General features: G+C 40.8%; 1 protein-coding gene across 8 annotated transcripts in view; it reads right to left on the minus strand.

Moving 5' to 3' along the window:
• Positions 1-18320, minus strand: part of EXOC2 (exocyst complex component 2) — a 200665-nt gene that overhangs the window by 136499 nt on the left and 45846 nt on the right. For all 8 annotated transcript variants that reach the window (XM_021936926.2, XM_021936925.2, XM_003896943.5 and 5 more), the window contains exons 2-4: positions 8492-8652; positions 3345-3521; positions 290-416 (exon numbers count right to left, since the gene is read on the minus strand). In XM_021936926.2, coding sequence (XP_021792618.2) covers positions 290-416; positions 3345-3521; positions 8492-8609 — 422 coding nt within the window. In that variant the 5' untranslated portion in view covers positions 8610-8652. The remainder of the gene's footprint in view (positions 1-289; positions 417-3344; positions 3522-8491; positions 8653-18320) is intronic.

The following is an 18320-nucleotide window of genomic DNA, read 5'->3' on the forward strand; positions in this document are numbered from 1 at the left end:
AACTTAACCATCTCTAGATAACATACTAAAGACTTTTCTTTTTCACAAAATGCAAAATCAAAACACTAAAGACGTAAAAGTAGTTTTAGCCCGAAGTTTTAACTAATTGCAAAGTTTACTTGCAGCAAAGCTAAACAGACCTCGTGAATAACACCCATCTCCAAACAACTGAGATGTCTTCAGTTGTGCTTCCTGGGATGTGTCTGGAGTTTGAGTCCCTTTCCTGTAAGTATATAAAACTTTTCAGGAACTGAAAAATAAAGAAGACTGAAAGCAAGATGGTACTCACTTTTCAATCTCAATGCCAAGCGGGTTAGCAGGACGTAAGGACAAGGGCGGGATTCCTTTGTTCCTGTCAGTACGCATATCGTAGTAATTCATTTCATCAACCCACACAGCAGACTGATCCAAAATGCCTACAGAAATGAGGAGTATGTGCTTAATAAAGTGAAGGCTGCCCCAGGCACCTTCTAAGTCTGGCCTATTGCCTTGCTTCTTAAAGACCTAATACAAAATGCCAGTTGGATAATTTTTAAGAGATTTGAGGACATAACAGCTAAATTTTAAAAAAATGACTACTAGTTTAATTATAAGCACTAAAAAAATCTATAAAAAGGCAAAAATAACACCTCTTGGCTTATGGCTTCATTGTACATTACTCAACAGAGAAGACAAATTAAGCTGCTTAGAAAAAGTTTTGCAATAACAAACGTATTTTACAAATAATAAACTCTACAATTAAACATTGTTAAATGTAGCTGATTAAATCTGTACAAAAATTCAGAAAGTTAGTAAGATGAAATATGACCTACAATATCTGTTTATTCAAGAGAATATTCTGAAATCATGTGAACTCTTGGAAAACGTCTGGGAGACACCCAAGCACAAAACATTTGCGTTCAATGTTAGCTCAGTGGAAAGCTTCTGGTTTACGACAAATGCCAACAAACCATTATGCACATATGATTTTATATTTAATACTGGGAGTTTCTGCCTCTGGGTTCCATAAGCTACCTAAGGACATTTCACTACAAATGAAAACCAAATGTTTTTTAAATGGTTCTTGAAAGCTCTCAAGAAACATCTTTTATTTTCTTTTCCTCTACAAACACTGGCATGTTTTCAAGAATAGTTATGCAAAAATACTACGCTACTTGCTATTTCTCATTCTTTCTACTGTTGTCAGTGCTGGAAACGTCCTAGATGGCAGAAGCAGCAGGTCTTCCTTTCCATTTAGGCTGAAATCAATTTGGCAAATTCAATAAAATATCAAACACCTTTCAAGGAAGGCAGGGCTTGTATAACGGAAATGACCAGGCTACTCAGGGAAAACTGACTGGGTGTGGACCCTGTGAACAAGACAACATAAGCTCTAAAAACAGCATCTTCCTTTACAGGACCGAAGTCCTTATCATTCAACCTCGCACAGGTCTTACCAGCTAGGCCTCCAGGGCCCTGGGGGGCAACAGAAAAAGAGCCGAGTGCCAGGGAGCACAGACAAAGCGTGCCCACCTCCCCAGGCGAGGGTCAGAAAGCTTCATGGAGGAAGGCTGTCTGAATACCAGGCAACCTGTAGCGACAAGGCTGTGAACCCACTCATTCTCTCAGCACTCGTGGTTCTGCCAGCATGCAACAGGGGCTTTGTCAGAGGTTCTGCTCGAGTCCAGGCACTCTTGAGCTCAGTTCAAGAAAGCTTTACTGGCCAGGCGCAGTGGCTCACACCTGTAATCCCAGCACTTTGGCAGGCCGAGGTGGGCAAATCACAAGGTCATGAATTCAAGACCAGCCTGACCAACACGGTGAAACCCTGTCTCTACTAAAAATACAAAAATTAGCTGGGCGTGGTGGCGCACACCTGTTCCCAGCTACTACAGAGGCTGAGGCAGGAGAATCACTTGAACCTGGGAGGCAGAAGTTGCAGTGAGCCGAGAACAAGATCCTGCCAATGCACTCCAGCCTGGGCAACAGAGCAAGACTCTGTCACAAAACAAAAAGAAAAACGAAAAAAGAAACCTTTACTAAGCCTACTATGTGCCAGGTCCTGAGCTGAGTGTTCTAGAATAACAAAATTACCACTTTTACCTAAGTTTTCTTTATCTGCTATGTAGATTATAAGATACTAGATTTTTATCAAAATGTTTAAGTTCCTCTAGAAAGCTGTGTAACAAGTTCCTGCTTTAGTTTCACAGGTTAGTTTCGGAAGACACTAAAGAAAGTAAACAAAATGGAAATGTTATATATGTATATATGTACACATGCATGTACATACATAAAGTCCACTCTGAATTTTCCCTGAAATTCCTTGAATTTTTATTTATAAAAATAATCTAGGAATTTGTGGAGAACAATGCTGCAGAAAGCCTCTATGCTCTAAGATTAAAAAAAAAAAATTGCAAAATTATTTATTTTCTTCATAAAGAGAAGTACTGGCTGGGTTTAATTATGCCTCAGATATTCCTACATTATACAAATATTTATCAAATGCTGACCATGTGCAAGACATTACAGGACCACAAAGATGAATCTGACATTACTCTTATTCTAAAAAGGGAAAGAGACATGCACAGAAATAGCTACAAGAAAGATGATTAGAAATTATTAATTTGTTGGGTAAGGGACTAGGCTAAGCACTTGACATTTGTGTTCTAACTCACCTAATCCTATGAGGTAGCCAGTATTATTCCACTTTCGCTCATGGAGAAACAAGGCATTAAAGTTACATACTTAGTCATGGTAAGACAGCCCAGGTTAGAATTCGAAGAGCATGACTTCTCAGACCAAGTTCCTAACACTGCTAACAGAAGGCAGCAAGTGCTCAGTGCATAAAGAAGGAAAACATCAAGTGCTATGTGGTTCAAAGAAGAGTGAGTATCACTCACGTGGGGTTAGAAGCAGCCAAGCCAGGAAATGTATCATCTGGGCCTTGAAGGATGGATAAAATGAAGGAAAAGGGAATGTTGTTTAGATATATTATTACTAATTTGGCCAAATCAGGATTTTCCACCTCAAACCTTGTTTAAGAGTTTCAAAGCAATGTCATTATATTCAAGATCAAGGAAGCAAAACCGGTATATCGAATGAACGAACAGATTTTGAGAACTTAGAAAAGTAGTTCTCATACGATCGTCATCCTTAGGCTTCACTGACTGTTATTTCAGCACACTGCCTTCCCGAAAGTAATACAAATATTAACCAACATTCCACTCCTGTCAAAATAAACATAAACTAAATCTAAGTTGAGATATGCAAGTAGGTAAGTTTTACATGAATCCACCAGTTCTACATCTTAAAAGACAAACTCAGGTTTACTTTCTTCTTTAAAATAAACCCATGAGAGACTTTACCTATTTTCTCAGGTTTCAGAAGCTTGAAAGAGACTGTTGAGGTTCCTCTGCCACCTGACTTAGTGGTGACAATAATGTCTCCTTTGTCATTTTTGGCTTGTCCCACTCGACATACTATTTTACTTGCAGACATCCATTCTGCCGTCAGGAGGCAATTATGTCCACAAATTGCCAAGCCTGAAAAAAGCACATGTGCATTAAAAAATCCAAAGACAAGAACAATAAGACCTTAATCATGTAGATTACATTTTTAAAATCTAGCAATAATTTTCTTGTTCAATAATTACATTTATTATTGAATATACCCAATATTATTTGCAGAGATACTGTTATCTCTATTGACTTTTCCTCTTATCTGTTTTTTTCTCTAATATTTAAGACTTATTTTAGGCTACATTTAAGTTTCTTCAAACATCAGTAGAATTAGAAAATGAACAATCACAATAACTATGTTCTAGGCATTCCAGATTACTTAGATTACGAGAATCTTAAAATGCTTTCAGAAGTAATAAAAGGGAAACTATTGCTATTATTTGAAGTCTCAGTTATTACCGCAGAATTTTAAAGTATATGAATAAATTTATGTATCATTTTCTAAAAACATTCTATATTCACCCATCTTCCTGAAAAAACTTCACGTACTTTTTCTAGTGTTCACTTACACACAGTATTACAGAATGAACTCAAGTAGGTTTTTTATTTAAGCATAACCAAGAGTATGGTAGTCTAGTGAAGTGTGCTCAGGCACTACTGGATTACTATCTCACTTTTACGTCGGTGTATAGCTGCTAGCAAGCTAGTTCCTCCGCCCTAGTGTTTTCCTGATGAAACTGTCGCTACACTACATTCTGCTCTTACGGAGCCTCCACTCCCAAAACGTCAACTCATGATGTCACCTCCCTCATACCACGTGAAACAAAATTTAGGTAATAACCGAACCGAGAGGCACCGAAAGACGGAGTGAATAAGGCACACACCCCGGGGGGTACCAGCACGGCACCACAGGGCCAGCCAGCCTTCCAACTCACACCCCGGAACAGGTACCAGCACGGCACCACAGGGCCAGCCAGCCTTCCAACTTATGGCCTTTAAATTTTCTGTTTCCACAAAGCAGAGACCAGTGGAATTAATATTTATGGAGAGAAGAAACCAGAGTGTATGTGGCACAGACACAGACACTTGACGTTTTCTTTTTTTTTTTTTTTTTTTTTTGAGACAGGGTCTTGCTCTGTTGCCCAGGCTGGAATGCAGTGGCGTGATCTTGGCTCAATGCAACCCCCACCTCCCACGCTCAAGCCATTGTCCAGCCTCAGCCTCTCAAGGAGCTGGGACTACAGGTAAGTGTCACCACCACGACTGGCTAGTTGTTTTGTTGTGTTTTTGTTTTTATATTGTTTTTGAGACATGGTTTTGTCATGTTGGTCAGGCTGGTCTTGAACTCCTGCCCTCAAGTGATCCACCTGCCTTGGCCTCCCAAAGTGCCGGGATTACAGGCGTGAGCCACCATGCCCCGCAGACACTTCACACTTTCTTTTCTCATTATCTAATTTTCAATAATGCTCAGCAGTAAGGTTTAGCAATTGCAACGTTTTCTTTTGGCTTTTTTTCAGATACCAGAAATACCTCAAGTAATGCCAAATCTGACTTTTAAAACGGAGGGACAAAGTCAAACCATCTTTCGTTCTGACGTAAAGAACTATTTAGTAAAGGCTGTTAAACCACAAAGGGATAAAAGCAGCTATGCTTTAAAGATACATTGCTTGAAATAATGAATTTTAGGGGTTTCTCTAAAATACCTGTAATTCACTAATGTCTGCAACTTTGTTTTTCTAATAATGGCATTTAATGGTTTCTTTGGGACTATGGTTTCTATTGGTATATTTTAATTATAATAACACATTTTTAAATGTATTCATTATTCAAAATTATTGTTTTCAAAATAATTGGATGGCATGTCTTTGATATTTTTCCTAATAATTTTTGTTACGAAAAACTTAAATAACTTAAGAGACTAAAAGTCTCTCCAAACTCCACCTCACAAGAGAAATATACTGCTAACATGTCAATGTTCACTTGCTCAAGTGATTTTGTGCATATAAAAACCAGTCTATATGATTTTTAAACAAATGTTTTAATTTGTAACCTGCTTAATTCTCAACAGTAGATATTTTGGTATCATTTCAGGTCAACAGAAAACTTAATATTTTTAAGTATTTTAATATCAGATTTTTGTGATTTTTAAACATTAACTCACTTCAGAATGAAGAATAACCCAACAATTAATGTCAGTGAGCAATGTAAAAATACAAATAGTATCTTTATTAAAAGAAAAAAGTCATCCCTAATGAAATTTCCTTGCTAGAGAACTACCTTATGATTAAAACTGAGGAATAAGAGCAAACTTCAGATATAAAGTATTAAAAAACGTTCACATGAGCAAACCTGAATGATATGCATGAAGGTACACGTGGGCACAGAAGTGCCCCTAGAACAATAGTTTATTCTTTGGGTCTCAGCTGCTTTCACGATTCCTCTGATTTAATATCTGTTACGCATTTTTACTCCAAAAGAATGAATAATCAGTAAATAATTTAAACATAGCTCCAAGTAGATCATTTTAAACGTTATGAAAAAAGATCACAAGACCTATTTCTTGATTTATTAAGCACATTTTTCCTAAGTTATGCAAGAAATCTGCTTCATGAAATATAATAGCACCTTTTAGGAAAAAAAAGTAACTCATAGAATCCCAAGTAAAGTACTTTTTATAGTGCTTTGCCTGGCTAGTGTAGATATCATCTGAGCTAAAAACACTTAAATTATTTAGCAGGTTAAGTTGGCTTTTTAAAAAAATGGTTTCTCGGCAATATATAAGGCCGGTTGAAACCTGAACTAGCATGGTTTAGAAAAGTAATACATGGGTCAGGCAAGGTGGGGCATGCCTGTAATCCCAGCATTTTGGGAGGCCAAGGCAGGCAGATCACTAGGTCAAGAGACTGCGACCATCCTGGTCAACATGGTAAAACCCCAACTCTACTAAAAATACAAAAATTAGCTGGGTGTGGTGGCGGGCGCCTGTAGTCCCAGCTACTCAGGAGGCTGAGGCAGGAGAATCGCTTGAACCCAGGAGGTGGAGGTTGCAGTCAGCCAAGATCACACCACTGCACTCTAGCCTGGTGACAGAGCGAGACTCCATCTCAAAACGAAAAATAACAAAAAGAAAAGTAATACACGCTTAGTCAAATAAGAACAGCATTGCCTGAAGCTAAAACAAGATTAAAATTTACCTAGACCATTGTCATGTTTGGAGCTCACAATGACTGCCAGCAAAAATCCTGGACAGAACCCCCACCCACATGAGTAGATTTCCAAACATTTTGGGGATTTTTCCACTTAGGTAAAGAAACATCTGGAATGAGCTTTATCAAAAACCAAGGCATAGGATTAGATAAGACTACTTTTGCAGGAATAAATTGAAGTGATGTTTACTAAACAATCAAAAACTACCCAAGTTTTCTCCCCTGATTGTGACCTTTGTCCATGGTATCCCTTCATTTGGAGAGATGTCCGTCACAGTTAAGAGAAAACAATATCAGGCCGGGCGCGGTGGCTCAAGCCTGTAATCCCAGCACTTTGGGAGGCCGAGGCGGGCGGATCACGAGGTCAGGAGATCGAGACCATCCTGGCTAACACGGTGAAACCCCGTCTCTACTAAAAAAAAATACAAAAAACTAGCCGGGCGAGGTGGCGGGCGCCTGTAGTTTCAGCTACTCGGGAGGCTGAGGCAGGAGAATGGCGGGAACCCGGGAGGCGGAGCTTGCAGTGAGCTGAGATCCAGCCACTGCACTCCAGCCTGGGCGGCAGAGCAAGACTCCGTCTCAAAAAAGAAAAAAAAGAAAAGAAAACAATATCAAATGAGACATAATATCAGCAAAAAGAATTGGCTAGGCAGTGCAAAACTCAGTCACTACACACAGTGCTGAGCTCTCGTTCACTTTTTCTTTTTAAAGAGCTTTCTGGATGGCCAAAAACCAATCTATCAACCAGCAGTCATAACGCAGGAAAAGCAAGTTCCAACTCATGATTTCAGGACCTTACCAACAAGTCCGTCATCAGTGCAGAAAAGATTAGAGAGAATGTCTGAGTCTAGAAGAAATTTATATGGGAAGCCAGAAGATACATTCCGTAGCACATAGAGAGGTCTTGGCCTTCCTCGTTTGGAACGCATCCGTATACCCACCTGAGCAGTTCACAGGCAGGTAACCATAACTGGCCGTAAAATTGTATTTAAAACTCTCTACCCTGGCTGTCCCTAATACCCATGTATATTTTAAAAAATAATGTTTAGGCTCCATCTTTAGAGACTGAAACTTAATAGGCCAAATAATTTACTTTTAAATTTCTAGGGAGATTCAGAAAAGCCAGGGCTGAGAAGCACTGACAGACCTGAGTGCTTCAAGAACAGGCCATCAGTAAAGGCCTCCACATCATGGAAGGGGGAAGGGTGCCACGCACGCCAACATCCAAAAATATTCACACCACACCAACCGGATGTGTGGTGTTCTAACCATGCATGACCTTGAGCTTAAACTCTGCTAGAAAAGATAGAAAACATAAACTGACCCTAAAAACTAAACGTTGGCTTGCTGCAGACAGGATCCACAGACCATAGCGAGGACACACGCCCACAGGTGGAGTGAAGAGAGCCAACTGCTGCCCGTGCCACCGGGAGATGGGGCTGAGACTTGCTCTGAAGAGCAATAAGGAACAGAAAAGGTGTAACTCACAGAGCCCCTGAGAAGCAACAGACAAGGCAGACAAGGGAAGGAAAACTAATGAGAGCAAAATATAAAAGCAGCTCTTTCGGCAGTCAAGGCATCAAAGCTGCGGAAAATTCGGAGGCAAATCTCAGCCCTGGGAAACCTTCTGAAGGATGTGAAAGACAATATAAGGCAAGATTTGACAAAATATGATTTTCACACAAAAATCAGAAAGCCAGATACTTCTTTCATCTTTTTGGAGCGTTCTGTGGAGACCACAAAGATGTTTGTCCTATCACCTTCACTATTTGAAAATCACATCTCTTGTCTCCGTCGTCCACACAAGAATCCGAGTAGCAGGGTGCGTCGCAGGGCCGCTGCCCTTACCTATGAGGTCAGTGGGGCCAGTCCCCAGGTTTTCTCCCCTGATTGTGACCTTTGTCCATGGGATCCCTTCATTTGGAGAGATGCCAGTCACAAGCGGGGGTTGTCGTGATCGAGACATCGTGCCTTGCGGAGCAAACTGGTGATCCTGTTACAGAAGTAATCTGTTAAAAGAGAAAGAAAAAAGGATTAGAGCCAACTGAGATAAGCACTGACTAAAAATATAAGAATGCTAGACAGTCAGTACCAAATATAAAAAGTATTCTTAAACACAGAGTTTTGAAGTGTTGAGGGGTCATTTAGCCCATCAGCCAACATCTACTGAACATTAAGTTACTAAGGACACTCTGGTTAGTATTGCAAGAAAGACGTGAGAATAAGAGAAAGCTAAGCCCTGGGTTCTAAAACCTTCCAGCACAGGGGCAGAGAGAAACTAACGTCACTATGTAGCTCCATGACTACCTCTGCTGAATCCTAAATTTATACTAGGAACTGTTCTACTCTTCTATCCCCAGGGCTGTTTAAAGGAGAACTATACTCACAAAAATACAAACACATTTACATTCCCACAGGTGTATTGGATTTCACTTTACTTTTGTATTTATATGGTGTGCAACTGTTTTTTAATATGCTCAAATCAATGCAATATACTGACATTTCTACAAAACCTAGAATGTAGATACAGGCAGAAGCATTAATTTGCTAACTGTTGTGAGTATAACAGAGGAGGGAAAAGTGTAGTTTCTGAGACCAGGTAGACTTGTGTTATAAAGTACTGTTGCTACCATTTACTAAATCTGTTCTAAATCTCCCTCTTCTTGTATGCAAAATGGAGCCAGTAACAGAAAGCATTTCATAAGGTTATTGTAAAGAATATATAGGATAATCCTTGGAAAGCACAGTACCTGGCATACAGGAGGCAAGCAATAAATAATAAAATTTTGCTTGGCGCAGTGGCTCACGCCTGTAATCCCAGCACTTTGGGAGGCCAAGGAGAGCGGATCACGAGGTCAGGAGTTCAAGACCAGCCTGACCAATGCGGTGAAACCCCGTCTTTACTAAAAATACAAAAATTAACCGGGCGTGGTGGTGCATGGCTGTAATCCCAGCTACTCAGGAGGCTGAGGGCGGAGAACTGCTTGAACCTGGGAGGCGGAGGTTGCAGTGAGCTAAGATAGTACCACTGCACTCTAGCCTGCGTGACAGAGTGAGACTTCGTCTCAAATAATAATAATAATAATGATGATGATAATAATAATATTTTACTAATAAACCCCTGAGAACTCAAGTGCTCAGGGTTTCAGATGCCCCAGAAGGTGGGGTGAGACTCAGAGCAGAACAGTGAGACTTGCTGGTGACCTGTATCTTTATGGACTAAAAAGTGAGACTCCCGGGCCCCTGCCTCCATCCTTCACAGTCAGGAGAACAGAAGTTTAGTCTTTTAAGAAACCAAGCAAGAGCACCAGGACTTAGAGACCCCCAGCACAGCAGAGGTGTGGGAAACTGGGGGCAGGCTGACCAGGGATTTGGGGTGAACCTGTGCAGCAAGCCGTGGCACTCCTCGGGCTGCCTCCCTTCTCCTGCCCTCGCCACTGTGAGGTGTGTAAGCCCCTCCTGCCAATCCCACCCTGTCCACACAACTGAAGCATTATTCTCTGCAGAAACTGAAGAGTCCTAGGAAAGTAAGACCCAAAGATCCTGACACTTGAGTGTCTTCCCTGCAAAAAGGGAAGGGCCGCTTGTCCTCCTACCACCTGATGGAAAAGCCACTCGCTGTAAACTGCCCACACACAAACTCAATCAAATCGGCTGTTAACAGCCTCACTCTAAAACACGGGAGCTACAGAGGCCGTGAGCAAAAGCCTCCCCTCTGCCCTCTCAAGGGCTGCTGGAGATGAACGAGGCTGGTAACAGGAGCAAAGGGCAGACACGTTTCTTTAATGTGCATCAGCACAGGGCACTCGCAGGAGTATGGTCACCTCTCAAACCGGTGGGGCCTAGATGCTTACAGACCCTTCTTCAAAGGGAAAGGGAGGAGGGGCGAAATGTGGCCATTTGGAGGGGCAGTAAATAATTTTTAGGGGGAATAAATGAGTTCAATGCTCAGATGGTAGTTAATAAATAATTCTGAGAATTAAATAGGACCTGAGAACAAAGTCCATCTGGGCTCCAGGTGCAGTGTTTGATTTTCAGTCTCCTTTTCTATGATGTGAGTTTTAATCTTCTCTGATTAATGAAATTTCAGGGAGGAAACTGAAGGCAAATGTGTTCTTCTTCGGTCAGTCTAGTTTCTCTGCAGGTAAGGGAACTTCAGACGCACAGCCTCACCCTGTGCTTCGGGAGAGACAGGAGGACTGCGGGGAGGGCTTGAGACTGCTTCCTTCGTGCAGAATGTCAAAGCAACGTATTTTAGGGTATCGTTTTCTGACCCCCAACACTGGGCAGCCAAAGGCAATGAAGAAAGATATGTAAGACAAAGATGGAAGAAAGACAAACAAGAAAAAAACACAGAACAAACATATTGCAGGTGTTGCATGGCCTGAATTATGCCCACCCACCTCACTCCGCCACAGCCAAATTTCATATTTTAAACCTAGCCCCAGTAGCCCAGAACGTGGCTGTATTCAAAAAGGGGGTCTTTAAAGAGGCAATCAAGGTGAAATGAGGTCCCATGGGTGGGTCCGAATCCAGTGTGACTGGTGTCCTTATTAGAAGTGTCCTTATGAGAAGAATTTGGACAGACACACACACAGAGGGAAGGACATATGAAGACTCGGGAGCAGACGCTGTCTACAAGCCAAGGAGAGAGGCCTAACACAGATCACTCCCTCACGGCCCTCAAAAGAAAACAACCCCATTGACTCCCTCATCTCAGACTTCTAGCTTCCAAAAAGGTGAGAAAATAAATGTATGTTGTTTAAGCCACTTGGTCTAGCATACTTTGTTATAACAGCCCTAGCAAACTAACAAGAGCAGGCACAGAAAAAAAAAAAAAACTTCAAAATCATTCTAAAGTTTGAACTTAAATTAATATCTAGAATTTTTTTTTACCCCTAAAAGAACTAGATGCCATGAAAATAAATCAATCCAAGAATAAAAGCTCTTGAAATTTTCAAAAAGGTCCAAAGAAACATGACTTATATAGTAATGTAGTAACTGACCACCAGTTTAAACAAAATTGAAATAAGGCACAAAAGATGGGTGTGTGTTTGGGGGCAGGAAAGACAGGTAAACTAGGGAGTGACCATCTTTTATCTCACGTAATGGGAGGCTGACAGCCAATGTCTAAAACCAACCAGCAAGAAATGGCAGATTAGAAGAATCTGGAAATGCCGTGGATGGCAGGAGACAGCGGAATGAGTCTGGGGTGTGTTATATAACAGAGCATTTGACCTCTTGTCCCTGGTTTCTGGGAGCGAGAGTCTTAAATCCTTGGTGTTTTCCCGGCAATAGGAGTGTCTTTGTTATTCATGATCCTCTCAAACCATGCCATAGTACAGGCCAACAAGATGAATCAACAGCAGGACTGGCCATTCCAGAAAGACCATGGGATTAGAGGGTTAGGGTTTTGAGCAAAGCACCAGCAAACCAACCTCCTGTGGAGAGGCAGGGCTGGAGATTAAGTTCAATCCAACAAGATTTAATCAATCATGCCTACGTAACTTATTTAATACAAATAAAATGGTGAAACAACAAAAAAGGAAGTCCAGAAAAACATTATCATTCATCCAATAAACCCAATGAGACAACTCAAAGTTACCTTGAGTTCCTCTCCTGGCCTCTGGCACCACCTGAATCACATACTCAGAATCTTTTGTCTGAATCAAAAATCAACTATTCCTCTCAATCCTACTGTTCCCTCCTATTGCTCTCCCACTTAAGACCTTCGTCTTCTCCCCTCAATGCTGCAACAGACGTATAGCTGGTAACTCTGCCCCATTATCTCTCCACTGCATTCCACCCTCAGCAAATGCCAGAGCTAGTTCTCTAAAATGTGGAGCTAATCAATATCCTCCCTACCTTTAAAATAATCTTCTATGAAATCCACTGCTCTGTGGTCTGCACAGCCCACAACCTCCTCCACATCCTGTTCAAAGCCTGTCACAGCTAGACTCGTCAACATTGCCTACTTCATCTCCACCATTCCTCTCCTCTGACATTCCCCACATGAGCCCATTCACCTCTTATGAACCTGCCACGTGCCTGTATTCATGTCATTCACCCTGTTTCCACTAAACAGAAATCTCCAAGTTTATTAAATCTGTACCAATATTTCAAGTCATGCTCAAATGTTAGTTTAGTCTCCCTGATCCCTCCTTCTATTAAACTTCTACTACATAATTTTAACGTCCACTGTGTTAAATTTTAGATATTTTGTCTGTTTCTTCTTTGAAAACACATGTTTGATCAATTTTATATCCCCGCTCCTCAAGCTGTGGGATCTGACATGATCATGTCAGGACTGAACTGAGTTAGAGGATCCCTAGCCGGTGTCTGCTGGAGAGCTGCTTGCTTGGTGCGTGGGGAAAACTTCACACACACCTGGTATCAGGACTGTGTACTGAGTCAGTGGCTGTGTGAAAGCAGAAAGTAGGAAAAACACTGGGATTTTTTCCTATCTCTTTATAAGCAAATAAGCAGATAACCAAAACGGACTCCAAGGTGAACCAGACAGAAGAATTAGTAGATAAGAACTTAAAAGAGTCTATAACAAATGTTATTAACATATATGTAATCATAATGAATAAACAGATGGCTATTCTAAACAGAGGAATTAAAATTATAAAATTATTTTTTAAAAAGAAATGCAATGCAAATTCTAGAACTGAAAGGTGTACTATCCGAAATGAAAACTACACTGATTAGGCTGCACAGTAGGTAGAAGATATTTGAAGAAACAGTCAGTGAACATGATTATAGATCAATATAGTTATAGAAATAAATTTATCTAAAGATATACAGTTCTTTAAAGTACTGAAAGAAAAAAAGTCCAAAATTAAAGTTGTAAAAGGTATTTTCAAGTTAAAAAAAAAAAAAGTTCATTGCAAACAAATCTGTATGACAAGAAATGCTGAAAGAAGTTCTTCAGTCTGAAGGGGAAGTGATACCACAAAGCAATTTGGTAGGAGAGTTCATAATTATGAATGGACAAATTCATCAGAAAGACATAACAATCAAAACTGTACGCATCTAATACAAGAGCTTCAAAACACATTAAACAAAAACTGATTGATAGGGAGAGATAAATATACAATCATAGTTTGAGGTTTTAATATTCCCTTTCAATATGAATAACAACTAGATTAAAAAAACAAGCAAAAAACATAGAAGATATGAACAGCACTGTTGGTCATCATGACCTGACATTTATAAAACTCCTTTTCAGGTGTCCCTGGAATGTTCACCAAGGTAGACCAGATGCTGGACCATAAAATAAGTCACAGGCAATTCCAAAGATAGAAATTCCAAAGACTACAAAGGAATTAAGTTAGCAATAGCAATACAATATCCAGAAAAGTATCCAAGTATTTGGAAATTAATATACTTCTAAATAACCCAACATTCAAAGTAGAAATTAAGAGGGAAACAAAATATTTTGAAATGAATAAGAAACATACATCAAAATTTGTGGAATGCCACCAAAGCAGTAACTTAAAATCTTACATTAGAGAAAAAATATTTAAAATTAAGAATATATGCTTCCACATTTTAAAAAAAACTAGAAAAATAAGGTCTAAGTAAACTCAAAGTAAAGGGGAGGGAGAGCAGGAAAAGGAAGCAGAAAGACAGAAATAGGAAAAAAATAAACAATGGAAAGCAATAACATAAGTAAAAAGAATTTGAAAAAAATTAAAGCCGAAAGTTCTTCACCAATAATTAATGAATTGATATCTCAAAAAAAACTCTCTAGAAATGAAACAAAAATTATCAATTTCAGTAATGAAAGAAGGGATAACCACAGATACTAAAGACATTTAAATAGTAATAAAGAAAGATAATGAACAGCTTTAGGCCGATACATTTTACAACTTAGATGAACTAAATTCCTTGAAAGACAAGTTACCAAAACTAAACAAGATGAAATAGAAAATCTCAATATCTTCAGAAAGATTAAATTAAATTCATTATCAAAACTTTCCTACAAAGAAAACTCAAACCTAGATGGCTTCACAGATGGATTCCATAAAACATTTAAGGAAGCAGAAATATCAAGCCTATATGAATTATTTCAAAAAGCAAAAGAGGAATATATCATGATCAAGCAGGGTTTATTCCAACCAAGCAAGGCCAGTTTTTCAAACATCAATCACTGTGAATTACCATATTAAAAGTAAAAGAAAAACCGTATATTACCCTAAATAGATGTCAAAGAGGCCTTTGACAAAGTTCATGATTAAAAACTATTCATGATTACAAATTCTCAACAAACTAGGAGTAGAGAGCATCTCCTCAATCTAATAAAGAACTATTTGAGTGGGGAGGATCACCTAACATCCCACTTAATGGTGAAATACAGAATGCTTTCCCCCTTTTGAACAGTAGTATAGAAAAGATATATCCCTCTTTCCTTGCCTATTCAACACTGTTCTAGAAGTTCTAGTGGTGCAATAGGGCGAATTAAAGAAATCAAAAGCAGAAAGATGGCAAATGATGAAGGAGATATCTATTTGCAGATAACATGATTGCTTATATAGAAAATCCTAAGAAATGTACTAAGCAACTAATAGCACTAATAGCTGAATTTAGCAAAGTCTTAGTATTCATGGTCAATATATAAAAATCAGTTTTTATATATTTTAGTAGGACATGATTAGAAAATAAAATTTTTAAAATTCATTTTGAAAATACCACTATAAAACCAAATACCTAAAAATACACTTAACAAATGAAATGTACAAGACTTCTACATTAAAAACTACATATACTACAGAAATAAAATAAAGACCTAAATAAGTGAAGATCTATATCATGACCATAGATCAGAAGCCTCAATGTTGTTAAAGTATCAATTCGCCCCAAACTGATTTGTAAACTCACGCAAGCTTATATAGAGATACTGTCAAGGTTGTTCTAAAATTCCAGTAGATATTCAAAGGATCTAGAAGAGCCAAACCAGTTTTAGGAGGAGGAAAAAAGTTTTAACACAGTACATGACTTCGAGACTTATAACAAATCTACAGTAATCAAGGCAGTGTTGTTGCCATTAGGATAAACTAATGGATGAATGAAATAGACTAGAATCCAGAAACAAACACATATGACTATATGAGTTTTGACAAGGCACCAAAGTAATTCAATGGGAAAGAAAAATATTTTAAATGGTGTTGGAAAAACTGGATAGCTACATAGAAAAAAAAAAAAAAAGAATGTTAACTGCAACCTCACATCACTTACACAAAATTATTTCAAAATGGCTCATACACATAAAAACTAAAATTATAAACTATAAAGAAGGTAACATAGGAGAGTATCTCCATTACCGGGGTGTAGCTAAAGACTTGTGTTCAATATGACAAACACAAGTACAGTGAAAAATACTAAATTTTCTCACTTCATCCAAATTAAAATCTTCTGCTGATCAAGATAAAATAAATAGGCAACTACTGCCTGGAAGGAAATATTCACAATAGATAGAAATGACAAAGGACTTTGTACAAACAATACATAAAGAACTTTTGAAATTTGGTAACGAAGGAAGCAACCCATTTTTGTTTGTTTTTTGAGCAAAAGATCTGAGGAGACTTAACAAAGGCAGATATACGAACTCAGTTTTTAACACGGTATGTGACAAAGAGGTGTACTGGTAGATTTCTGTGTGTGTGCAAGTGTGTATCTTCTAGCTTTGTACACTGAGAGAAGCTAGAAGCAACACTACAACAGTAGCAATTAGCATATCTAACTCCCAAATACCATTTTTCAATAAAAGGAACCAGTGACCTTGGAGAAATGGCTGACTGCAGGGCAAGGACAAGACAAGCCTGAAAGATTCTGCTGGGCCAGTAAGGAAGTACGTGTCAAAAGGCCACAGAGCCGACTGAAGCGGCGCCCACTGTCCAAACCACACAATCTGAGCACTACAAATTAGTCTTTTCTTGACCCTGACATTTTCAAAGAGTGCAGGTGATTTTACGGAGCGCCTGTCAATCAATCCGGCTTTGTCTGCCGGTCCCTGCCGATGTGATCTGGGGTCTGTATTTTTCGCGGGGACCTCACAGATCCTGCTCAGTGATTCGTATCAAGAAAGGCTCCTCATGTCTGTCTGTTTCAACTTTGGATTAGACAGTACGGTACCAGTATTTTATTTCCTGATTTTGGTAACTGTACTGTAATTTAAGAGAATGTCTTTATTCTTCTTCTTCTTTTTTTTTTTTTTGAGACGGAGTCTCCCTCTGTCGCCCAGGCTGGAGTGTAGTGGCCGGATCTCGGCTCACTGCAAGCTCCGCCTCCCAGGTTCAGGCCATTCTCTTGCCTCAGCCTCGGCTCACTGCAAGCTCCGCCTCCCAGGTTCACGCCATTCTCCCGCCTCAGCCTCGGCTCACTGCAAGCTCCGCCCCCCGGGTTCCCGCCATTCTCTTGCCTCAGCCTCGGCTCACTGCAGCTCCGCCCCGGGTCGCCATTCTCGCCTCGGCCCGCCGACCGCGAAATCCCGCCCAGGGATTCCCGCCAATTCTCCAGCCTCAGCCTGCGGCTCCTGCAAAGCTCCGCCCCCGGGTTCCGCCGCCATTCTCTTACCTCAGCCTGGCTCACTGCAACTCCAGCCTCCCAAGTTCCCGCCATTCTCCGCCCCTCCCAGCCCGTCCAGCTCCACCGCTCATTCCTTCCTTTCCTTTCCTTCCATTCCTCCTTTCCTCCATTCCATTCTCCTCCTTCCTTCCTTTCCATTCCATTCTCCACCTCCTTCCACCTCCATTCCATTCCTTCCATTCCACTAGGCTTTCCACCTCCATTCCTTTCCTTCCTGGCTCCCCCAGGTCCACCATTCCACCCCCCTCCAGATCCACTGCTCCGCCCCCCCCCCAAATTCAAACCATTCTCACCTCCCTTCAGCTCCTTCCGCCTGGGAGTTCCACTTCATTCTCCCGCCTCCAGCCTCCGCCCCCAGGTTCCCGCCATTCCTCCGCCTCCTTCCGGCTCCACTGCAAGCTCCGCCCCCGGGTTCCATATTCCCCGCCCCGCTCCGCCCCCGGGTTCCGCCATTCTCTTGCCTCAGCCTCGGCTCACCAGCTCCGCCCCGGGTTCCCGCCATTCTCCCGCCTCAGCCTCGGCTCACTGCAAGCTCCGCCCCAGGTTCCCGCCGGTATTCCTCCGCCTCAGCCTCGGCTCACTGCAAGCTCCGCCCCCCGGGTTCCCGCCATTCTCTTGCCTCAGCCTCGGCTCACTGCAAGCTCCGCCCCTGGGTTCCTGCCATTCTCCTGCCGTCAACCTCAAATGCTTCATTTCATCCACCAGGCCATTGAGGACGTTTGTGGATGGGAGTTTCACACGTGTTAGCAGGATGAGTCTCCCATCTCCCCTGACCTGTGATCCGCCCGTCAGCCTCTAAAGTCACCTAGAATTCATGTAAACCTCAAACAAACCGGGAATGTCTTTTATTCTTAATAGCCATACTAAAGTGTGTTAAGACCAGGAATGATACCCATCCCACTTTCCAAGTGGTTCCACAGCTATCATATGAAGCGGAGAAAGAATAATGTGGACGTTTGGGAGCGGCTGGTTGGGGTGTGGTTAAGGGGCTTGCTGGGCTGCTTGATTACTTGGAAGGAAGGAAGGAAGGGGTTTATAGGAGGTACTTTTGCTATTCTGGAAAGTTTTCTGTAAGTTTGAAGTTACA

Source organism: Papio anubis, chromosome 6, assembly GCF_008728515.1.
Source record: "Papio anubis isolate 15944 chromosome 6, Panubis1.0, whole genome shotgun sequence".
In the NCBI taxonomy this organism is placed as follows: Eukaryota; Metazoa; Chordata; class Mammalia; order Primates; family Cercopithecidae; genus Papio; species Papio anubis.